Consider the following 24,339-nt stretch of genomic DNA (forward strand, 5'->3'; position numbering starts at 1 on the left):
AAGTGTACACTGAAGTAACTAAATGGGAATAGTTGTATGAGGTGTTTATTTATAAACCAACCAACAGCAGAATAATGTTTTGGTTTATAATAACTGATCTTTACCCTTTCTTTAGGGGAATGGCTTGCCAGGAGAAAAAGGTGTATACTGAGGCCCCTCTGAGTTTGAAATAATAATTAATAATGCCATCTGCATATTAGAAAGGAATGCATCTCTTTTTTTTCAATTAGGGAGTGATGGGGGCAGCAACTTGTATCTAGCAAACGTTAAGTAGCAAATTAGCATTCAAGCTGATTGTAGATCTCAGCTTCCTAACCCTCCTCCTGTCACTACTTGCAGGAGACTGGAAGCATGGGGGGGGTGGCACTTTGTCCCCTCCCCTTCCTCGGGCGCCAGGCTCTGGGCTCTGGCCAGGGCCCAGGTTCCCCAGGGTTAGGAAAGGGTCCCTCTCCTTGCATCTCGGTAAAGCAGCCTCAATGCCAAAGAAAGTGAATTCATCCATGCATTCATTTATTCACGTATAAGTGAATACATCCATGCGTTCATTTATTCACTTATAAGTGAATACATTTATCACAGCAAAAATCTGGGCACATTGTCTATTAGGGAGTTAAATTATTTTATTTGCAAATAAATTTATCTGGAACATTTTTTTAGTGTTTAGTCATAGTTATTTTGCCTGCATCAAAAAGACCATCATTACACAAAATTAAGGGAGAGCATGAAAGTCTGGGCCACACAGACCCAGTCTAAACCCCATCCCCTTGTACCTCTACACACCCCAGAGTGCTAAGTGAATAGGCATTGTAAATCAGAAGTCAGAAATCCTTAACCAACTGAACACCACAAAAGCATTTTTAAGGATCCTGGACTATCTGATGTTTGTATATAAACCAGACTGCTAATTGCAAAGGAGTCTTATCTTTTTTTTTTTTTTTTTTTTTTTTCTTTTTGCGGTATGCGGGCCTCTCACTGTTGTGGCCTCTCCCGTTGCGGAGCACAGGCTCCGGATGCGCAGGCCCAGCAGCCATGGCTCACGGGCCCAGCCACTCCGCAGCATATGGGATCCTCCCAGACCGGGGCACGAACCCGTATCCCCTGCATCGGCAGGCGGACTCTCAACCACTGCGCCACCAGGGAGGCCCTGAGTCTTATCTATTAAAGAGGGTCTTTAACAAGAGCCATGTAGCAACATTTTATTAGCCATCAAGTTGAATTCCTATATATGCCAGGAAACTGTGCAGCAGGACTTCTTGAAGGATATTCTATAACTTAGATGTTTCATATTCAAAGCTGGCACCATGATGGTCTGCATTATTGAGACCTTGTGGAAGCATTTTTTATTAGGGTCGTGGAACATATCTTTTAGATTCAGACATTCCTGCGTTTGATAATCAGATCTGCCATGTTTTAGCTGTGAGACTCCGGGCAAGGTAGCTCTCCTCTGCGTAACTAGGCTTTCTTATCTGTAAAATGGGCTTTGGGAGTACCGCTCTCTCACTGCTATTGATAATATCCACACAGTGTCAAGTACAGAGCCAAATGCTTGGTAATGAAATCCACCATCATGGCCATTCTCCCCTGATCCTCCCACCTTACCCCCAAATGCCTAGGCCATTTGGGAAAACTTTGGTCCAGAGCCATTTCAGAAGACGTTGAGAGGAACCTGAGGGCATGAAGAAGAAGCAGAACAGAATGAGGAGTATGTTTGACCCTGACCAGGAAGGACCTCTATCACTTTGACTTACTGGTAGGGATGGTGATACCCTCAGGTATGTAGTGTTCTGGGAAAATGACACTTTCAAGGGCACTAAATGGTCCCCCAATCACCTGGAAGGGACCACCCACATAGAAAGAACCTTCCTTGAATAATCATCAAGAGCCAGTCGCTAAGTGTCTAAATTGTATCAGAGACTTTATAAGCTGTATTTCATTTCATTTGCACAAGAGATGCTATGGGGGAGCCATTATAATTCTCACCAGTTTGGAGGTGGGGAAACTGAAGTTCAGAAAGTTTTAGTAACTTCCCCAAAGTTACAGAACAATAAGAGGCACAGTAGATTGGAGATTCAAATTCAGGGTGACTGCGTGACTCTGCCACGTTGTGCAGGCGTGTTATGTTTGTAGTGGTCAAAACACACCAGTGGGGACTTTAACAAGTGAACAAGTTTTAATGGGGGAGAGGTTAACTAGAACAGCTTGGAGATCCATTTCTGCACACAAGAGAAAGCATGTGTGGGGTGTGAACTGAGAGAAAATATAATTGTGTGAAAAGAAGAGGTTTCAAGGGGAGAAGCAGACCTGAGCTGTGGGGACAGAGGGTGGAAGGCAGCACAGGTAAGGTTGGGGGTGGAAGGAACGTGGTGGGGATGGAGGAACTTGATTTCCAGCTGGGCATTGCTAGACAAGGAACCCATTTCTCTTGCTCTCCTTGCTGTAGAGAAGGGACCGTGTGTATTATACTGGGACTTGTGTCTGTCTACCTGTTGTAAGAGGTCACTGAGAAGACGTGACTGCTGGTAGACTCAATCAGCTAGACCCAGGCAATTAGAGATTCCCTGTCCTTGGAAGGTACATTTCACCCACCATTCCCAAACTAGGTGCTATTTCAAGGGTGCAACCTTGAGAGAGTGAGGTGGTGTGACTCAACCCAGTTAAGGCTTCTATATAAACTATTAAGATTTGGCAGGTGGGAGTGGAGATCTACTCATCTTGCAGCCCCCCAATAAGCCTTCCCTTGCTTATTACACCTGCCACCAACCAATTGGGAGTGGCTGACTCTTGCCTTGGTCTCTCCTTGCCTTCCATGTATGGGGGCCGTTTGAGAACCAACAATTGGTGAGCCAGCCAGGAAAGCAGAGAAATGGGTCTTGGAAAAGAGGTATCCACAGGGGAAATCTGGACACCCAGGAAATGCCAGTTGCTTTAATGTGCTTGTCTGATGAACTGCACATAGTACCCTGTGACAAAGAAGAGAAATGGATCGTTGGTCCCTACTGTGGACAGTTTGGTTGGACTCTGTTGCCCACCCAACTAGTGGCTAAAGCTCAAGTTAGAAGGTTGGAGGAGGAACTGAGGTCAGAGAAGGACATGCAGGCATCTAGTGCTCTGCTGGCTTTAGGGCTGCAGGCAAGGTGGGAGAAGCAGAATAATAAGATGGAGACTTAGTGTGCTGTTTTGCAAAGCTAGGAGGGCACGAGCTGCTGCGGCAGATCAAACTCTGAGCACTTGCGACAAAGCCTGATTAGGTAAGAGGTAGAATCCCTGGGAAAGTAAATAGATAAAAGGGGAGGATGTTACCATGATTGACAATGGACCGAGTCCTCAGACCCCTAATGCAAAGGAAAAATTTAAATAGTAATTACCCTAGACTTCTGACAATAGAGAAATGGACCCCAAAACTCCTAGGAGAAAACTTGTATTCTTTCTCTGTCCCGAAGTTGTAAATCTCATCATGTATTTGAAATGTAAACACTGCTCACAGTTGTCTGGGACTGAAAGAAAAAGATGGGGGGAAGAGGCTTTTAAGAATACAGGCTGCTATAGAAAGTCCCTTTCCCCAAGTCTAGTCCACATCCTCGATAAGACTGTTTGTCAAGGGCAAATACAAATTTTAAAAGTCTTCTCCACATATATCAGTAAAAAGCTTCAGTCATTTGAGAGGGTAACCCGAACGTGTTCTGTCGGTCAGATACAGCATACGGATTCAACTGTTATTTATAAACTGGTGAGTTTTATATTGTTGTGCCATGGCTAAAGTTTTGGAATGAAAACTATGGGGTCTCTGTTTGTGTCTGTCTGCGTGTTTATGTATGTCTATGGATAAATGTTACATATATATGTGATTTTTTTTGCACCTCTGGAGTGTATTGCCAAAATTAGTTTGTAAAACAGCTCTATTTAATTGGCTTAAAGAAAAATAAGCTTTAATATCAATAGCATATTTATGTAAAACTTAACTTTCTTTCATCTGCTAGAAGAACAAAGTTTTCTTGGACTAATGTGAAGAGAAGATTAATATTTAGAATTGTGAAAGGTTTTTCTTTCCCTTTTAAATAATCTGCCTAGAAAACAAAGATTCTGTGTTTTATCAGAATAATTTCCTGTGCTTCATGTTATCTTTATTATATCTTTGATTACTTAAGAAACTGAGTTTTCTCTATTAAAACAGCTAAGTTTTTTTTTTTTAAACTATGCAACTTTCTGCATTTGCCTTTGAAGTCTTCAGTTGTCACTTTGGTTAAATGGATAACTAAGTATTGTTTCACAGGGAACTAAGATCCTATTTAACCCAGCATTTTAAAACCTTTTGATATTTTTGACAAACTTCCTAAAAAAATCAAATTCTAAATGAATTCTTATTGACCTTGAACTAACTCTGGAATTTTCCAGATGGCCCCTGGAATATCTCAAAAGATGTGTTCTTTCTCCTTATAAAAGAGGGATATTAAACTAATTAGGCTTTAAAAATATGTTAAATTACATGGGAAGCACTGTCAAATAAGTAAATGCTAAACTTTCTTTACGGCATATTTGTATGAAATTCCTAAAAACCTGATATGTCCTGGTATAACATTATCAGCCATAATTTTAAAATGTACGTCACAGAGATAAATGAACGTCCTTGTCAATTGCATTATAACAAACTCTCCTCAAACTTTTAACCATGGCCATTTTAAAGTCTTTTGTCATTTACAGACAATTACTGTTTTACTCTGATGCTTTTGCAAAAGTGTTCCTGCAAACCTGTTTCATCTTGAAGATTCATGAAACAGTCTGATAAGTACAGATTTCTGATAACTAAGATCAATTTGCCCTCACGTGGGAGGGGCAACAGTGGACCTTTCAAGGGCTTCCCCAAGGCTACCGTACAGCCCACCACATGTCATGGATGGTAGCCCGAGGCCTGACCCTGTTTTCCTTCCCCATATCAGTAAAATGGATCCACTGTGTTGATGATAGAATGTTAACATGTGAAGACTTGCCTCTGAAGCAGGACCCCTCTGCAGACTTTGCTGGAACATCTGTGAGGAGAGGATGGGCAGTGAATCCACAAAAAAATTCAAGGCCAGGCACTACCATGAGGTTTTAGAGAGTCGTTTGGTTGGGTAAGATGTGTTGTCCCAGAAGCTATGATTAACAAGGTGCAAGCCTATCCGACCTCTAAGAACATGAAAGAGACACCAGCCTTTGCAGGGATTTGGGGGTTTGGGAGGACTTTTTTTCCCCACCTGTCCCTTATACCGCCTGGTAAAGTGTGGGACTGGGGATCAGATGAGTGAGCCGTCTCTGAGAAGGCAAAAATACTAGTGAAGCAGATGAAAGTTCCGGGCGTCTCTGGAGCAGGGCTATCATCTGAGTTAGATGTGTCTGGGACTCCTAGAGGTGTGACTGGGTACTGCAGCAAAGACAGCAGAAGGAGGGCTTCCCTGGTGGTGCAGTGGTTGAGAGTCCGCCTGCCGATACAGGGGACACGGGTTCGTGCCCCGGTCCGGGAGGATCCCACATACCGCGGAGCGGCTGGGCCCGTGAGCCATGGCCGCTGAGCCTACGCGTCCGGACCCTGTGCTCCGCAACGGGAGAGGCCACAACAGTGAGATGCCCACGAACCGCAAAAAAAAAAAAAAAAAAAAAAAAAAAGACAGCAGAAGGAGAGAGAACCTCTAGGATTTTGGTCCCAGCTCTGGGAGGGGGGAGAAACCGAATATACTCCTATAAAACAACAGGTCCTGGCAGGGTACACAGTGCTCCTCTGGGCTGAGTCTCACAAAGGAACAGCACATCCTGCTAAGAACTTCCCTTCCTATCAAGGGGTAGAGAATATGTTCCATGTACACACTTGTCTTGGCTCAAACCCCAACTTCGACTAAGTGACACATATATTTGTAGCAGGGGAGTACCCTGTCCACCAGCCCACTGTCTCTAGAAAGGTAGGCGCTCCCAGGCCCTGTAGAGAAGGTACATTCTCCAAATGTACCTTCCGTTATTCCCGTGGCCTGCAGGGAGGGAGTGGGAGAAATTCCCTCTGATGCCTTGTACATAGACGCCTGGAAACAGGAACGAACCACAGCAGCCAGAGGGCTGAACTCCAAGTGAGTTGGCTGGTGACCACTCATGAGCCCTGGCTGTTAACCCTTTGCACTGAGGGTTAGGCTGTTCTAAAGGGCTGTTCTAAGGCTTGGACAAAGGGAAGCCTAGGGGTGGATGATCACGAATAAGCCCCTGTGGGGTCAGGATAGATGGAAAGACATTTGGGTTCACCTGCAAGAGCCTGAGGCAGTCCTCACTGTTTCCACGTCCCGACTCAGGAGGCACTGACACCTCCTGGCGATCAGGAAGCTGATGCCCTAGCCTGGGTACAAGCTGTAGCAACTGACCCTTCAGTAGATACAGCTGATTGGGTGCATAGGAAGAGAGGACACGTGGTGCTCTGGTGGGATGGTGTGCTGCCAGGGACACCGGGTTGCCCTCGAAATACAGTGATTTGGTAAATGTAGTAACAGCATGTCCTATGTGTTCTAAACAATGCTCAAGGCAACTGAACTGCCAAAGGAGAGTGGGGCCGTCCACTGGAGTACCCACTGGTGAGAGATTGGCAAATTGATTATATTTGCCCCCTCCTGTTGAGTGAGGGTTCTAAATTTGCCCTGGTTTGTGTGGACACTGCGTCTCGCTTAACCCAAGCTTTCCCCTGTGACTGTGCAAACCAGGCTGCCACCACTGGGGGGGCTTAGAGAGGATGAGTACTGTGGATGGATACTATCATTGAATAGACAGTGACAGGGGTCACACTGAAAAGGTCATGGTGTACAAGATGGGGCAAAAGAAATAACAGTGAGTGAGGGGTCCTTCTCCCCTATAACCTGCAAGCAGCAGGGTCGGTAGAAAGGAAAAATGGGATATTAAAGCAGTAGATAAAATTACTAACAGGTAGCGCCACCTTGGTCAGGTAAGGGCCTGTTGCCCCATATACCACACTGGGGACCCCTGCCGAGGCACCCGATCCCGTAAAGATATGGAAATGGTGGGAAACAACCCATTGCCCGGACTCTCACCATGGATTAGCTTGCTGTGCTGCTGAGAACACCAAACCCCGTCACGCCTGGGAGAGGCTTCATCTACTGGAATTTGCAATGGGACATCCCATCAGGATGGGTGGATTGCTTTGCACCCCTGGGTAAGGAAGAGCTACTCAGTCTCCACTGGGATCCCGTTGTCCTGCTGCAGGCCGAGCCTGTGGAAGCACACCAGACCTGGAATGAGACACACAGCTTTGAGGGGAAAAGGCGGGGTCCTGGTGTGGCCTGTCCCGCCCCCAGTCCATCTCCTCACACCTGACAGTGCTGCCTCCCCTGGCCAAGATGAATGGGGCGCACAACCAGGTCAAGTTCCTAAAGCTGCCACCTCCTTCTCCTCGAGGCCGGGGGCACACGTTCTGTTTCCCACCAGTACCATCATTTGGCCGCCATCTTTGTCTCCTCCATCAGCCTGGAGGACACTGTAGCACACACAGAGACCCTTATTAAATCCCCCCAGCAAGCCTTGAATGAAGACCAACAAAGGCTGTCTTTACTGAACACTGACATGTCTCTAATGAGAAAAGCTGTCTTCCAACATAGGATGGCCTTGGACATCATCACTGCCTCGCCAGGAGGCACCTGTGCCATTAGCCAAGCAGAAGGTTGTGTGTTCATACCTAGTGAGTCTTCTGTCTGCTACTGTGTTGGCTTTACTAAATCACAAAAGGCCACAAGTGGATGCCCTAAGTGTTCCGGCCCCCAGCCTAGGGGACTTATAAATCAGTGGTTCTGAACAGGGGGCTCTTGGTGGGAGAAGCTGCCACTGATTTGGGGAATTATTGTCTTAACCTGTGCTTCTGTTTCATGTGCTTGTATTGTTGCTGTGGCACCTGCCTCCAATGTAGCCAGATAACCATCTAACGAGCTCCTTGCTAGTGAAACCCGGGCTGACCTATCAGGGAACGTTTCAGAGGAGGGCGGGGCGCATGCAAACTAGAGCGGGTCACGAGGAGGGGTGGAGTCTTGGGGGAGGTCATCAAGAGGACGCGACCAGGGTAATCAGAGTTTCCTCACGCTTCCCTGTCTTTGGAATCTGAGTTCCCCAAGCTAGAAGCTGCCTAAGGACACAGCCTCGAGAGAGTAAGGTGGTGTTGAGACCATCTGGATGGTAGATGTGCCTGAGCCCAGTTAAGGCCTCTGTATCAACTTCTACAATTGGGTGGTGGGTGCAGAGATCTCCTCCGTTCGCAGCGCCCGAGACTAACCTCGTGTGTAAGTTCTCTTGCTCCGACCACCGACCAACCTGGAGCGGCTGCCTCTTTCTTCGGTCTCTCCCTGCCTTCTGTGTGTACAGGGCAAGTTTGCAAACGTACACTGGCTTCAGTCCCGTTGAACCCAGAGTTATCGAGGGTGGGAAATGTGTCCCATTCCTCTTTGTTTCCCCAAAACCAACAGAGTGTCTGGTATGGAGTTAGAGATCCACAGACTTGTTGAAAAGGCTGATGAGCCAAAGACTGCAAAGGAGCGTCAGGGAAGTCTTCCTGTAGGAGTGCCTGGCACTGTGAGAAACATGGACACCAGGGATGTGGCTTGGTGGAGAGGAAGAGGAGGGCTGCTTCACATCTGCGGAAGGAGGAGCTGGTCTGTGTGTAGTATAAGGTGAGTTTGTGAGTATGTGTGTGTGTGTTGGGGGACGTGGGGTAGAAATGTTTGTCCTCTTCCTAAATTTGGGAAGGAGTGTCTTGGCTTTGCTTTTCAGCCTCTGTTTTGGAGGCAAACGTGCCTGAGTTCAAGTCCCAGCTCCGTCACTTATGAGCTGTGTGACTTTACTCTCGTGAACCTCCATTTCCTCGTGTGTATACCTGGCGTAATAACACACACCTGTCAAGGTGGTTGAAAGCATTAAGTGAAATCAGACATCCTCACCCGTTCCTGACACGATAGAGTCTTAGTTAATTTTGGCACCCCTGTTTTGAAAACCCCATCCCCATCTAGGCAGCCCTAAGGTAGGGATCTGGCACCTCTGGGATGACACACACATGAGGTTCACTGGCCTCCGTCATTTTGCTAATTCAGGACGCTTCTGCTCTTGGAGCTCCCAGGATCAGTAAACCACTCATTTAATGCCACGTGTTGCCCCAGTGTGCATCCAGACACTGCTCCTGGTTTGGCTCTGGTTTAGCGAGAGGGCAGATGGGATAGAGAAACATTTCAGAGTAGATACAAATCAAGAGGGACATTCCCTAAACTGCCTTCTTGTCAAGGAGTGTTATTTAAGCTGGGCATGCCCTGGGGACACGAGGTTGGCTCAGCAAGGCGCCTCCATGTGGCTCTGCCCCAGACTGGGAGTGTGCACTGGGTTGGCCACTGGAACTTTCTGTTCCTTTCCTCCTGAAGGGGATTTAGCATCATTGATTCTATAGGTTCCAGCCATTTGATCCCTGGCACAGGGCAAGCCACACCCACCTGCTAGCAGGAGCTGGCTTCCAGTGGATTTTCAGGAACAAGGAGGTAGGTGGCTGAAAGCCCAATCCCTCTCTCCCACCTATGGCTCCAGCTGTGTTTCCATCTGGCAAATCCTGGGGCAGAACACACACACGCACAGCCCAAAGGGAAGGCATCCAGCCTTACCTGGAACCCCAGCTGTCTTTCTCTTTCAGATGCAGAGCCTCCTAACAGCTCTGCCGGGGGGGTGGGGCTACACGTTGCTCTTCGTCTGGTCTCCTAGGGGCGTCTGGCTCTTCGGCCTCTGTCAGGGGGCACCTCATTCCCTGGAATGTCCCCTTCCCGCCGGCAGCAGAGGCACTGTGGTTTTTTACAGCTCCCTTCCTTCCCCGCTTCCAGCGTCTCCCGTCTGGAGACCCCAGGCTGAGTCTGACCCGGGAGCAAATATTGGTGCGAAGGAATGCCTTCACCCCCATACCCGGCTCCTGGGAGTTTACCAAATGCCTTCCTGGCATCTGCGGGGGCGGGGGTCAAGTCCTCACTCCCGGGGCTGGTTCCCCAGCTTGGGCGGGAAGCCCCCACTAGCTCCCTCCAAAAACGACCAAAAAGAAACTTTCGCCGGTCCCCCGCCCCCAGCAGCGCCCCCGCGCCTGCCCTCTCCCAGCCCCCAGCAGCCTGGTGGAGGAGGGGGTGAGGGAGGCCGGCTCGCTCGGTGCCCTCTGGGTCCTCGTTTTTCCTCGGGGAGGCGGGGTGGGTGGGCGGGGAGAGAAGAGTCCGTTTCCGCACCTCCAGCATCCTTCCCAGCCTCCGGGTCCTCGCCTCTCCGCGGCCGCGCGCTACCGCCTCTCCGAGGCGCTAGCCAGCCGCGGCCCGCCTGCCTTTGGAATTCTGCCCCAAAAAAGGGGGCCTTGAGGAGGAGGAGGAGAGGAGGGACGGAGGCCGGCGGCGAGAAACGGAATCCGGAGTCCAAAACAGTACGGGGAGAGGAGAGGACTAGAGCCGCGGCGGCGGAGGCGGCGGCTCTGAAGCTCGGCCGCTGCGCCCGGCCGCAGTGCATCAGCGTGGCCGCCCTGACATCCCCAGGATGGTTAACGCGGGGCATTACGCACTGGTTAACAGGCTCCGAGCTGCTGAGCGACTTGTTTTAAGCATTTTCTCCCTCGCTCTCGCTTTTAATCTTGTCTCTAGTGGCGTGTGTAGGGGGGAGGACTTTATTTCCATTGGCTAAGCTCTCCCTTCCCACCCACATCTCTTCCACATCACCTTGGTGTCTCCCTAAATAAAACCAGCCTTCCTTATCGCCTGGACAAAATCAGGAGCTAGAGTTTGAATGGGTTTGATATAAACACTCACCCCTGGCAGCGTGCGGCTGGGCTCTCAGGATAAACTCACGGCACCTGGCCTGATGCTTGCTTGCCTTTCTTTCCCTCCCTTGAACGTCAAGGTTTAAGCAGAGCCCGAGGACTGGGAGCTCTTCCCTGAAATCTGATCAACCTGAAGCCAGTTGCGGAACTGCACAGGGTCCCCATGGACCTCAAGGAGAGCCCCAGCGAGGGTAGCCTGCAGCCCTCTAGCATCCAGATCTTCGCCAACACCTCCACCCTCCACGGCATCCGCCACATCTTCGTGTACGGGCCGCTGACCATCCGGCGTGTGCTCTGGGCCGTGGCCTTCGTGGGCTCTCTGGGCCTGCTGCTGGTGGAGAGCTCTGAGAGGGTGTCCTACTACTTCTCTTACCAGCACGTCACCAAGGTGGATGAGGTGGTGGCCCAAAGCCTGGTCTTCCCAGCCGTGACCCTCTGTAACCTCAACGGCTTCCGCTTCTCCAGGCTCACCACCAATGATCTGTACCACGCCGGGGAGCTGCTCGCCCTGTTGGACGTCAACCTGCAGATCCCGGACCCGCACCTGGCTGACCCCACGGTGCTGGAGGCCCTGCGGCAGAAGGCCAACTTCAAGCACTACAAACCCAAGCAGTTCAGCATGCTGGAGTTCCTGCACCGCGTGGGCCATGACCTGAAGGACATGATGCTCTACTGCAAGTTCAAAGGGCAGGAGTGTGGCCACCAGGACTTCACCACAGTGAGTACTTGGCTTTCGGCTCATTTTTGCGCTCAGTGCTTTTGAGAAGTGCCACGCTGGCGGTCTGCGGCTTGGTTCGAGGTCTCTCTGTGCTTTGGAGCAGGAGAGAGAGCAGTGTCTCAGTTGAAGGCCAAGAGGGTAGTTGGCCAGAGTTGTTGGAACTGGTCGGAGAGGTCTGCCTGCTGGGTTGGAGCACTCTTGTCTGGTCAGATGTGCGGGGCGAGCAGGGGGCCTGGCCGTGGTGGCGGATGGTTACCCCAGAGGTGCTGAGTTGCCTTCCACCCACCCAGAGGGAGGAGGCCTGAGCTGTCCGTGGTCCAGGGCACTTGGTGGTGTCTGAGCTGTGCGATTGGAACAGCTTGTCATTGACGAGGTAGCGTTTTCTCTCTCTCTCTCTCTGCTCGGAAGTGGCATCAGGCACTGCATCCTGTGGGCTGGGCTGGAGCTTAAAGCTGCCAGGAAAGGGGGTGGGGGGGCCCCAGGCAGCCTGGATGGTTCCAGTGGCTTTGGGAGCTTGCTGGAGCAGGTGATGCTGCAAAGGTGTGGAAGTCTTTTTCCTTCCTTTTCCTGTGTGGATTTTGAGCTCCGTGCGGGGAGAGGAGAGGCCAGGGGAACCCCGGGTCTCTGTCTGGTCTACTGGCAGGTTAAAAACAAAGAGATGTTCAGGGTCCCTGGGCCAAAGAGGAGGGTCTAGGTGGAGACCCATGCACAGGATGGGCAGTGAGATGCCTGGGAGGGTGAAACGTTGCAGGCTGGCTGGTCTGCGAGTTTCAGCTTGAAACTCAAAGGCTCGGTTGCTGTCTGTATGATGATCCCTTAACAACGTGGATACGAGGGGAGTGGTGTGGGGAGGGGGCGAGCAGCTGTGAGATCCGCAAGCCTGGAGGAGGAGAGTGGAGCTGAGTAAAGAGGAAAAGCGGAGGGGGAGGTGGATCCCGTTCGGGACGGGGCTTCCTGGAGGGCCAGGGGAAGAATGGGAGGAGAGCTGTGGCTGCCAGGGCTCTGTGTCTGCCTAATTAGTGGGCTGCTGGGCAGAACTTGGCATAACAGGTCTGGTTGCAGCTGCCCACACCTCCTTGCTCCCAGGTGGGCCTGGGACATCAGGTGCTGTGGGACCCTCCGGAAGCCTAGTGTGGCCGCTTCTCCCAAAGCCGCCTTAAGGGAGAACCGAGAGCTTTTGAGTCTCAGAGACTTGAGCCAAATTGCAGTTGTAATTTCGGGGTGGCAGGTACTGCAATTGCAAAGAGACTGGACTCTGTTGTCAGCGCTTGTCTGAGGTCCTCTGCCTAATTAAGACATGCCCTACCTTTCTCTGTGGTGCATCCACTCCCCTCCGGCTCTCAGAGCCACTGCCTACCAGTCTCTTGCTCTGAGTTTCTTTTAATGCTACAACCAGTCTCTGCACACGGCCTCTATGCTTGCTGTGCGCTGTCTCTGATTCTGGAAAAGCCAAGAGTGCCTGGGGGTGGGCGGGGGTGGGGCGTGGGTCTGGGGGAGGGCTCATCGCCTCTGGCATCCCCTGGAGCTCTCTTTCCTGGGGGAGTTGTTTTGTATTATCCGTTTGAAACACTGTGCAAAAGAGCCCGGCAAGATCAGGCTGTGGTGTAGGTATGCGAAAGAGGAAGCAGGTCTGAGCTGGGGGGAAGGGACCAGCAGTCCTGGAAGCCTTTCTAAATGGAGCAAACAGGATCCGAAAACGTGTCACGCACAATGTCTTGGGTGGCTTGGGGAGAGTTGGGGAAAAAGCCTCATTCCTGGAGGCTGAAACTATCCCTGTATCCGCCCCGTGCTTTCTAGCGCCGTGGCAACGCTCCGCTTCGCCACTGCACCACGCAGCTCAGAAACACACATGGAACATGCAGACAGCAGAGAGAGAGAGAAGGTGGCACGGAGAGCAACTGCAGTTGGTAGCAGCCCCTGGGCCAAGTTCTCAAGCATCGTCATGGCCACATGTCCACCTAGTGGCTTCCTCTCAATTCATGACCAAGTTCCACTTAGAAGGAAAGGTTCTTTGATCCCAGGCTGCAGTTTTGTACTTAGCCTGTCATTTCGGTCCCTGGGGTCCCAAGAGGCCAAAGATCAGGCTGTAAAACCTGACCCAAACCTTTGACCTTTCCAGGTTGTCTCTTAAATAATGAAGCTGGCTGTGGGCACAGTTTATTACTTAGTAAGTGTCATGTCATTATCTGCCATCCTCACCAGGTTCAAGACCGATTTGGTTGAGTGTCCCTCCTTAGACTGACTCTCAATAGATGACCTCCTCTAGCATTGAAAAGGGGATGGGTCTCAGGGCTGGATTGCCAAGCTGTTCAGGAGAGTGTCCAAAAGGGCACCCACTCTAGGAAACCTGGAGCATACTCCAGGCAGGAGGCTGATCTTTTTCACCCATTGAGTGCAATGAGCAGCCATGCTACAAGGCGCGGACATGATGCCAAGTTCATTCCAAGACCTTGCAGTGAGGGCTAATCCTTCCCACTCGCCCTTGTCTCCCTGGCTCCTTGGCCTGGGGTGCGCCAGAGGAGAGGGAGACTTCACAGGTGGTTATGGGAGAAGTTGGCTCACCAGCTTTCTCTCTCATTCATTCTCTCTATTGCGTATCCCTCTCCCTTTGGTTAATTTACTGGGCTCTCCCTGGGTTTGTCCTATGCTGGGTGGCTTCCTTCCCTATGAGCTGTGCCTAGCTTATTAGAGAGTAAGTGTGGGGAGGGGCTGCCCCAGGTGGATCATTTTTCCTGGTTTTCTTTTTCTGCAAAGCGTACCTAGTGCCATCTCCAGGTCTAATGCTTTCGCATACGCTTCCTTATTCCAAGTTCTTAGCTGGTGTGCATAGTACCCTTTAATTAGCGAATGAGCCATGATTCTAGCAGAGTGAAAGTTTGTCTGTGGAGGTTAAAAGTCCCAGAAGCCAGGTGTGGGACTCTGACTGCCATGTAAACAGGTGTGCTCCATGCTTCGGCAGGTACACTCTTAGCCCTCACCTAAGACCATCTGACTTCAGATAGGCGCATACTTTTCTCTCCTGGGAAGAGGGCTTTGATTCAACAGTGTCTATGCCGCGGAGATCACCCTGCTGACCCAGAGTGGAAGGAAAGGAGTTGGGGTGAGAAGGCTGGCCAGGGGGTGTGTCTCTGGCCATGACTGGATGAGCTGAAGTGAAGATTAGGAGTAGGAAGACATAGGTTCGAATCCCAGCTCCATCACTTCCTAGCTTATTCCCTGGGTCGTATTTTGTACCCTCTCTCAGCATCGACTTGCTCGTGGAATGTGTGACAGTAACATGTGATTTTGTAACTCACAGGGAAAACGAATCGTGTGAGACAATATATGTGAAAAATCGATCTCTTGTGCCTTGTGACAACTAGATGTCACAAGATGTAAGGCGGGGTTGTTTTCAAGATTCGTAGGAGGTTTTTTTTAAATATAAATTTCTTTCTTTCTTTGTTTTTATATTTGGCTGTGTTGGGTCTTCGTTGCTGTTCACAGGCTTTCTCTAGTTGCGCGAGCGGGGGCTACTCTTCATTGTGGTGCGCGGGCTTCTCATTGCGGTGGCTTCTCTTGTTGCGGAGCACAGGCTCTAGGCGCGTGGGCTTCAGTAGCTGTGGCACGCGGGCTCAGTAGCTGTGGCACACAGGCTTCAGTAGTCGTGGCTCGCGGGCTCTAGAGCGCAGGCTCAGTAGTTCTGGCACGTGGGCTTCCTTGCTCCGCGGCATGTGCGATCTTCCCGGGCCAGGGATCGAACCCGTGTCCCCTGCATTGGCAGGTGGATTCTTAACCACTGAGCCACCAGGGAAGCCTGTCGTAGGAGGGTTTTTATTGTCCAGCCTACCCGCCCTGTTTGCAGCCCTCCAGAAGAGTCCGCTGATGAGTTAATGCTGTCAGGATAGACCAGGGATAGAGAGGAGGCTGCTGCTTTCTCTGCATGGAACCCTGAGTTAAAGCCCAGCATCACAGAGCTGGGGTTTTGTAGAGTGGAGGTCACAGCTGGGTTCAATAACTAACTATTGCGGACAGGTGGCAACCCCACTGTTTGTGACTAGCACGTGATTGTTTCACATTGTTTCTCTGCTTATCACATTGGGGTTCATCTGCCTCCAAGTTCAGGATTGCAAATGACCCCTCAGTCTGCATTTTTAAACTGATTGCCATAGTGTGTGTGTGTGTGTGTGTGTGTGTGTGTGTGTACTTTAAACTAGAGATTGCTTAGGAAAGGCATTTCCTTCTTTTCTTACTGAAAGAAAGGTCTCTCCACAATGGGATCTTGTTAGAGGCGTCTACATCACATAGCCTTATAGAGATGTGGAGGGGAGGGCTCAGGCAGCTCACACATTTGGAAATCTTGCCACAGGCTGGTGGATCCCTAGCTAAGCTTATTACTTCTTATCACATGAGGAGCGGGTGTGTGAAGAAGGTGGGCTTTGGGGAGAGATCTGAGCTGGAATTCCAACCGTACCCCCTCTTTGATGTGTAATCTTGGGCGAATTTCTTAATCTTACTCTCTCCGTCTCTAATTAGGAACAATAATAACTGCCACTCAGAGTTGCTGTACTGTTCCAGGGAGGCCAAAGGATGCCAAGAGCTAGTGCCTGGCAGGTTCCTCGTACAGGGTGGGCCCCACGCTTTGCTTAGTGTCCCACGGCAGTGCTGACTGAGCCTTAGTTGGATTCTGGCTGTCTTGACTTCAGGACAGCGACCTTCTCGCTATTCCACACTGTGACTCACTAACAGCTTTGGAGTATGGGCAACTGCTGTGTTTGCGGGATCCTTAATTCTCATAATATGACAAACGTTCCCTTTTCTCAGTACTTCCGTATCAGTTCTGCTGCCTAAACATCGTCTCCTTACCTGCCATCTTGGCTTCCGGTCCAGGTCACGCCACTAACCTCAGCCCAGGAAGCTTGTGCTGCCCTAACCCCTGATAAGAGTCGAGTGGCCTGGGTAGCAGGCCTGCATCTTTTATCACGAGTGTGTGTGCTGTATGTCTGCACATCCGTTCCTTTGTTAATCAAACAGAGCACCTCCCATGTAACAGGGAGAGAGCTAGACCAGATCCTTGCCATCTGAAAGCTCATGGCCCATTTCCCATCCCCTCTGGATGGGGGTGGGGTGTTGAGAGCAGGAGTCTTGTCTCATCAAACACATTCTCTGCATCCTTCATGCTGAATGCAGGGTCTGCCCCCAGTAAATACCCAGCAAAGATTTTTTTTTTTGATTCAATGGTTACTTGCTGTTTCCTGAACTGACCCAGCATCCTTTGCTCATGGGCCTGTCTTACTTCTTTTCATCTCTCACCTCTCTCTCTCTCTGTCTACTTATTGAAATCCTTCTCATCCTTTAAAATCCGGCTCTAGGCGTGGTCGCCAGCGGGGATGAGAGGCTGGGTGAACTCGGGCCTGGGACCGCATGGACACCCTGGTACTGGGCCGGTGGCGATGGAGGAGGCCAGAGGAGCTGCAGGTGCCGGGGAACGTGAAATGGGCCCGGGCGCAGGAGCGGGGCTGCCTCCACGTGAAGGCGCACGTGCCACTGTCCTGGGGCAGCGAGGAGCCCGAGCCACCGGATGCCCAGCCCAGAGGCCACCTCCCCGCACCGCGGCCAGACGGCGACCAGGGGCGACCAAGTGTAGGGGTTCCTCAGGATGGCGGAAAGAGCTGGGCCCAGCCTTGCCCAAGGTGCATTGCGGGGGAGCCTGGAAGTTTCTGCAGGTTACATTGCGTTTTGTGGTGTAATCCTGCACAACGGTGAAATCAAAGATCCAGCAACTTGAACTAACTGTATTTCGGTTGATTCACTGTAACTGCCAAACATGCCCTGGATTTCGAATAAATAATATGACCCCCCCACCCCCCCAAAAAATCTGGCTCTAATATCTCTGTGGCCTTCTCCAGGAAACCACTGCCAACCCCTCTCCCCATGTCATAATCTAATTTAATCTCTTCCTCTCCTGTTCTCTAAACAGCCTTTGGATTATCCTCTCCTAGAGCAGTCATTATACTTTTCCTTGCATTAGAATCATGAAGTGTTTAGGCTAAAAGGAGCCTTAGAGATGATTTAATTTAAAACTGAATTCTTTAACCACTGATAATTTTTATTCATTGCCCATTTCAGTTTCTCCTCCCCGTAAGACATGATGTCTTTTCTAACTTGATATTCTCAGGACTTAGAACTGCTTAGCACAGGGAAAGCTCTTACAATGTGTCCTGAGTGTGTGAAGTGGGTTTGAAGTTTTTCAACTGTCAGGTGACTCTGATGTCAACTGAAATAGCCATTTTTTGGCTTCCCTTTTCAGTATAGGGACCCAGGATTCCACCTGCATTGGGAAGACTTGTCTCATTATTGTTATTATTTTAACAGTACACTTTCTGATTATAGAAACAATAGAAACAACCCACAGTCACTGGAGAAAACTTGGGAAGCGTGGGAAAGAATAAAGAAGAAAAAATGTCCCAGAATAGCATCTTAGGTATAATTACATGTATTATTTTAGTATTTGGGGAGTAGCTCCATTTGGTCACACCTGGGATCACACATGTGATCACACATGTGTACATGTGATACCTCGTCTGGCATGCAGTGCACACTTAGTCAGTGTCACCTTGCTTTCTTCATCCTGGGTCCCCTGGGTAGTCTCCAGGGTGTTAGAAATTCCCTCAAAGGTCCACTTAGAGTAAAAATAAAATCCAAAGATATGTCTCCATGGGTCTGAGCGATACCCCTTTGGTGGGATATATTTTGTCTTATCTGCCAGAAGCATCCAGGGATAATTGGTGAGAGGGAGGGGTAATTGCCCCTCTTAACTCAGCGTCCTTGGATTATGGGTCCACAGCTGAACACCAGTTACTCTTTTTTGATGGCAATTTATTGACAGTCCTGGTGTGCATTTACCTGAAGCCATCTTGGTCCTGTTTGTTGTATGTTTGTTGGGTTGAATCAGAGATGTGTTTGTTGACACCAAATTAGATCTTCTGACTGAGGCTTGACCTCGTTCCTGGATGAAGCCCAACCCCTCATGACCATGAGGACCCTGGACCATGAAGACCAGGAGGTTCTCCTTGCACGGCCATCCCTGCACGCCTCAGCACACAGTGTAGGCCCTGACTCTCCCTCACCTGGGAAGTTTCTAGGCTCTATGTTAAAATGGTCTAGATTGCATTGAATGCAAAGTAGCTGGTCTTTCCTATTCCTTAAGTTGCTTGGAAGTTTTGTGAGCATTTGCCATTACCTTGGAGGGGCAACCTCTGCCCAGCTGTGTGAGTGGTTTTCTGTGGTGCCAGCCTCCAGCTGGGATCTTCTAGTTTTCAGAATGTTAGGTCATGGCTCTCTGGAAGTAAAGCTTTCAGGGGTGTATTGACTTCTGTCTGATGTGATGAAGGGACTAGGACACTGACTAAGAGCTGACTATTACAATGACCTGCACCATCTGCTTGCAAGAAAAGCTGAAGCGGCAGCGGGCCACTAAGCTGGTGCCTAGTTGCTGTATGTCTGCATCTCTGTCCCTGGGAGTTCTCGGACCTCCAGGATGCTGATGGAAGAAGGCTACCTGCAAGCTTACCAGATTGGGAATTGATTCTTCCCCCCTCTCTACAGTGGTTCTCTTTTCCTCTCTGCAGAAACTCCTTCCCTTAACGAAGAGATGAATTCTAGACAATTTTCTGTAAAGTTTCTGAATCCTGGTTTGCTACCGATTTCTAGAGGAAAGAGCTGAAATGGGATCCCATGAAAAAAATCCCCAACGACTGAATGGGTAGCTCTTATTTTATTTTTATTTTTTAATTTTTTTGAATTGGTAGCTTTTAGCACCAAGTTTGTTGTCCGAGGCGTTGTTCCCATAGATCAGTTCGTATTTCAAAGTATCAAGTGTCGCATTCTCTCCAGCAGAACAAAAATATGCCACCTGGGTCTAGAGATATCTGAAAGTGTGCTTTGCGCGGTCTCTTTTTCATCTGAGTGTTTATGTTTGATGGAGCTGGGTTGCCATATCAAACTTGACCAGCGGGGCTATTTGACCCATGATCTATTGTAATCTGAAACTAATGGGCTACAACACCCCTGCAGATTTGAAATTCCATGTATCATATTTCTCCCCTGCAACAGACTTAAAACCAGTCCATACAGGTGGGACTTAGTGGTTACTGGAAGCCTGTGATAGAAGCCTATTTATCAGGATGGGCTTCATTTGGGAAGAACATTCTGAAAAGGGTCATCCTTTGGATGCTAAACCATCTCTCCATCTCCCAGCACTTATTTTCTCATCAATCAGGTCCATTCCCTATTGATTGCCTCACTGGCCACAGAAATTTATACTCAGGAGAAGTAAAGTACAAAGCACAGAAGGAACATATTTGCTTGGGTTTATTGACTTCTGTTGATGGAGTGGCCCAGCCTTGGGCAAGGTAATTAGCTTCTGTGGGCCTCCGTTTCCTCACTTGTAAGATGAGGGGGTTCAACTAGGTGACTCCCAAGGACTTGCCCACTTGGAGAACTGTAATACAGTAGAACACAATCGAAATTTATTTTCTGATCTCGCATTTGTTCGCTGAAATAACTTTAACTTATGTGTGGGAGCAGAGAATTGGTGTTATTTTGTAACCAGATATATTTATCTATTTATTAGTTTGTGTAACGTAGATAGAGCTGTACACTGGAAGGAAAAACACCCTGATACGCTGAGTGGCTGTAGTGGGAATACGGAGGCACAGAACCCTACCGTCAAAACTCTGTCCATGAGCCGTGTGTGTCTGGCTGCCATTCATCAGTCTGACTGAAAGTTTCCATCACACTGGTCCTACAGTTGTGAGCAGGGGTCTGTGTACACATTAGCAAGGGCATCTGTGAAAGATGCTGTTGGTGTTCCATCCAGATCCCCTTGCCTGCTGCTGGGGCTGCAAGCTTCTGCACTGAGAACGGGAGGATGCCCTTGGTCCTTAATCTACTGGCCCTGCCTTTCCTGGAGATATCTGAGAAGTTATGCACCTCCCCACCACCTGGGGGCAGCCAGGAGCCAGCGACTCCTGACTGACAGGAGTACAAAATGCCAGGCACCTTGCCTCAAGACCCACAAATTACGGTGTAGTTTACACTCCAGAGCTTTCCATGGGACCAGGCTGAGCTAGACTTCTCCTGAAACCACGTCTTTGCTTACCTTTTCTCCCTGCCCTATCCTGCATACCTCACTCCCTTCTAGGCTTTTCCTGAGCTCATTCCCTCAATAAATCACGTGGACAAGAAACCCCATCTCAGGCTCTGCTAGGCAACCCAAGCTATGTATTGATTAGTTTTACCTTCCCCATCTGTTTGACAACATGGAGACTCACTTAGGCACATGCACCTGTGTCTGGCTTAGAAAGAAGGAAATACCTGTTTCAAAAGTCTTATAAGCCTCATTCTTCCTTGATGTGCCCTCCACTGGGGCCTGTAACAATGTCCAAGGGAGACTTTTCATAATTCAAGTGAGCCTCTCTCTGATTAGGACCCACTATTCTAGGCTCAGCTGTTTTGCTCCCCTTTGGAACTTTTTGTCTGAGGAAAGCCCTTCCCAAAGTTGCCCATGTCCTAAGGGCTGAGCTATCCTTATTCTCTCAGCTCCTGCATTCCCCACCCCCCACCCCCCTCCGACCCTGTCCCTGCCCAGGCTGCTCACATTCCAGCTCACACCTTTACCAACACCTGCCTTCTCATCATTTCCCAGTTCTGCTGTCTCTGAAAGCCGCCCTTTCTCACCCCGCCCCCAGCCTTCACTGCCATTTCCTCCTGGATGGACCTCAGTCTGGCTTTAAGCCATGGGGGGGGGGGAGGCGACTGCCTTTGATGCTGGCAGTGGCTCGGCCTCATCTATAAAGCAGGAGGCAGTGAGAAATGTACGGCTGACCGGGGGTGATGCTCCTCATATGTCACAGAAACCGTGAGTGATGAGGAGGGCAGGGAGGAACCGAGACTGTTTAGCCTGAAAAGGGAAGCAGGTGACTCAAGGCCAGGGGGTTGCTGTCTTCACACACTTCGAAGGTCCTTGTAGAGGAGAGGAATGAGGTTTTCTCTTTCTGAGGCCAGAAGGCGGTGCTGGTACCCAGGGGTGGGCAGACATTCACAGAGGTGGGTATCAGCTGCTTAGATAGGAGCCATCCTGGGACCACCTGTGCCCTGTCCTCAACTCTAGCTGAGGCCATACAATTGCTTATTGGTGATGCTGTAGGGGTGGATCAATGTCAGGTAAAGAGTTGGATGTAACGACCTCTACAGTTACTTTCAACTCTGAGCATCTTTGATTTATTTCATTTTGGAACAGATATTTGGGGTCAGACGTGAGGGCCACTGACAGATGGCGCTGGGAAGGATTGATAGTAGCTGCAAGCCAGTACATCCACCGTGCGACACCACCTCACTTCCCAATACAGCGCAGCCTTGAGGCTGTTTCAGGAGCGGGGACTAAAAACGTTGCTGCTGGAGAAGCCTTGGAGACAGAAGATGCTCAGTTCATCCAGAGGGAGTGCAGGGCACGTGTGGGTGAGGGTCACCGGAGCTTGGAGTGGCTGGCAAATGACCTGGCCTCCCCAAGGGAGTATGCACGGCTCCTGGAGAAGCAGTTCCCAGGGCAATTTGTCATAAATTCCCAGCACTAGCTTCAGTCCTAGAGAGCACATCTTGGGTGTGCTTGGACCTGACCTGCTTTCTGGTAGGGGCTGGGGAGACAGAGAGGTACTCAAGTTTAAGGTAACTCTGGGGTGGGTGGGGCTAGAGATAGACCCAGTTATAGGGGCTGGGAAGGAAGTTAATGTGGCTGGGAGAATGCCCTGCCTGGGAGCTCCAGGGTGTTATGGCAGGTGTGGGGAGGATGAAGGGGCTCTGGCATCGGAGGTAATCACAGAACGAGATATTTTAGCCAGTCGTGGAGTTCAGTGCCAGACAGGTGTGGGGTCCAGGCTTGCATAACTGTGATTTTTTTTTTTTGATTAATAAGAAATGTATACTTGGTCTTCATCCCTGGTTCCTGGTACAAGAGCTTGAAAAACCCTTGCGATTTCTTGAGGGATTGGGTGAGAGGAGCATCTTTTGTTACTGCTAATAAGGCCCTTTCAACCAGATGTGAGTTTATGCTAAGGAAGTGACTCTTGCTGGGCCCCTGGATAGCTTCAGGATGGGAGTTGGTTGCCGTCAGCCATATGATTAGAGGGCTGGAAATTGAGTTAATCACCAGTGGCTCATGATCTAATCAATCCTGCCTATGTAATGGCACCTCTCCATAAGAACCTCTGAATGAAGGGATTTGGAGAACTTCCGGGTTGGTGAACACATGGAGGTGCTGGGAGGCCGTCATACCAAGAGAAGGCATGGAAGCTCGGTGACCCTTACCCTAGACCTTGCCCTATGCATCTCTTCCATCGGGCTGTTCCTGAGTTGTATCCTCTATAATAAACCAGCGATAGTAAGAAAACTTTTCCTGACTTCTGTGAGCCATTCTAGCAAATTATCAAACTTGAGGAGGGGGTCATGGGAACCCTGATTTATAGCCAGTTGGTCAGAAGTACAGGTGGCTTGGTGATTGGTGTCTGAAGTGGGGACAGTCTTATGGGACTGAACCTTTAATCCATGGGGTCTGCCCTAACTCTGGGTAGTTAGTGTCAGAATTGCTTGGTATGAGGGGAAAACCCACACGTTTGGTGTCAGAAGTGAACTGTTCTGTGAGTTAAAAAAATGGATCTTGGTAGTGATCTTATGCAAGTTACTTAACCTCCCCCCCTCCATTTCCTCACCTATTAAATAATAGTCATACTGGTATTTACTGTATAGGATGGTGTGCACCAGTTGAATGAAATAATAGAAGCGAAACTTTAAGCATTGGGCCAGATGTAGAGTGGCAGTATTTTGTTACTTTTATTATTACTAAGATGAGCTGGTGATAAGACATAGTGACCGGGGATCTGAGAGCAAAGGATTTTGGGGGGAAATCCGCAGTGACATCAGCAAATCCCCAGAGTATGGGGATGAGGCTGCAAACAAGCCAGGCACCCAGCTCCTGCTATAAGACACCCAGAGTATGTGAAAAATAGATCAAAACTATGTAGTTTACAAAACCTATTAATAATTGCTGATGTTTTCTGAGTGTGTGCTGTATCTCAAGCCCTGTTCTTTACTTGGAATTCAGTCTCTGTCTGTAACTCTGTTTTTTGGTATGGAAAAAATTGAGGCTCGGAAAGGTTAAATGACAAGCCTAAAGTCACTTAGCTAAGAATTGGTGGAAGTGGAATTTGAAACAGATACTCTGGTTCCAGACCCTCCAGGCTTCCTTTCTAAGATGCTAATTGGATCCTCACAATAGCTCTGAAAGTGGAAAAAGTGCATCTGTTTCAGAGTTGAACATAGGTACAGCTCAGAGATGTTTAGTGACTGACATAAAAGGTCAGTCAGCAAGAAAGTGGCACCGTTGGGCATCAGAGTTCGTGGCTTCTGATTCCCTTTGGGGATCTCTGTGAAGCCATCAAGCTTGTTTTTGCGGGGCTGAGTGAAGTCAGGCTATTCATCTGCAAGTCTTCAGCTCAAAAGATTTGAAGTTTAGGCTGAAATTTCCCTCAGTGTCTCTGTATCCTTCCCCGGGAACCAGGGGCCCAGCAGCTACCAGAGCTGAGAGTGAAGTGCAGGGGAGACCTCAGCTTGAAACCGTAGTGCTCAGCTGTCCACGTAGCCTTCTAGCCCTTACCCGCATCCCTTGCCTTTGTGCAGTAAACTGAGAGAAGAGGCAAAGGCATCCTAGCTCTCTGTGACTGAAGGCCCGATGAGGGTTTTTAAAAAAAATTTTATTGAA

At 49.5% G+C, this 24,339-nt stretch overlaps 2 protein-coding genes across 2 annotated transcripts in view; both read left to right on the forward strand.

Moving 5' to 3' along the window:
- Nucleotides 1-10,991: 10,991 nt before the first annotated feature.
- The window catches only part of ASIC2 (acid sensing ion channel subunit 2), a gene marked incomplete at its 5' end in the record, with an annotated part of 988,380 nt that continues 975,032 nt past the window's right edge, over nucleotides 10,992-24,339 (forward strand). The window contains one exon of the mRNA XM_081218213.1: nucleotides 10,992-11,546. Coding sequence (XP_081074339.1) covers nucleotides 10,992-11,546 — 555 coding nt within the window. The remainder of the gene's footprint in view (nucleotides 11,547-24,339) is intronic.
- LOC308607660 (uncharacterized protein C10orf143-like) lies at nucleotides 16,947-17,288 on the forward strand (the record flags this gene model as incomplete). Its single annotated transcript, XM_081219822.1, has 1 exon — nucleotides 16,947-17,288. The coding sequence occupies one exon, from the start codon at nucleotides 16,947-16,949 to the stop codon at nucleotides 17,286-17,288; it is 342 nt and encodes a 113-aa protein (XP_081075948.1).

The sequence above is a fragment of the Mesoplodon bidens genome (genome assembly GCF_964165515.1).
Source record: "Mesoplodon bidens genome assembly, chromosome: 19".
NCBI classification, from domain to species: domain Eukaryota; kingdom Metazoa; phylum Chordata; class Mammalia; order Artiodactyla; family Ziphiidae; genus Mesoplodon; species Mesoplodon bidens.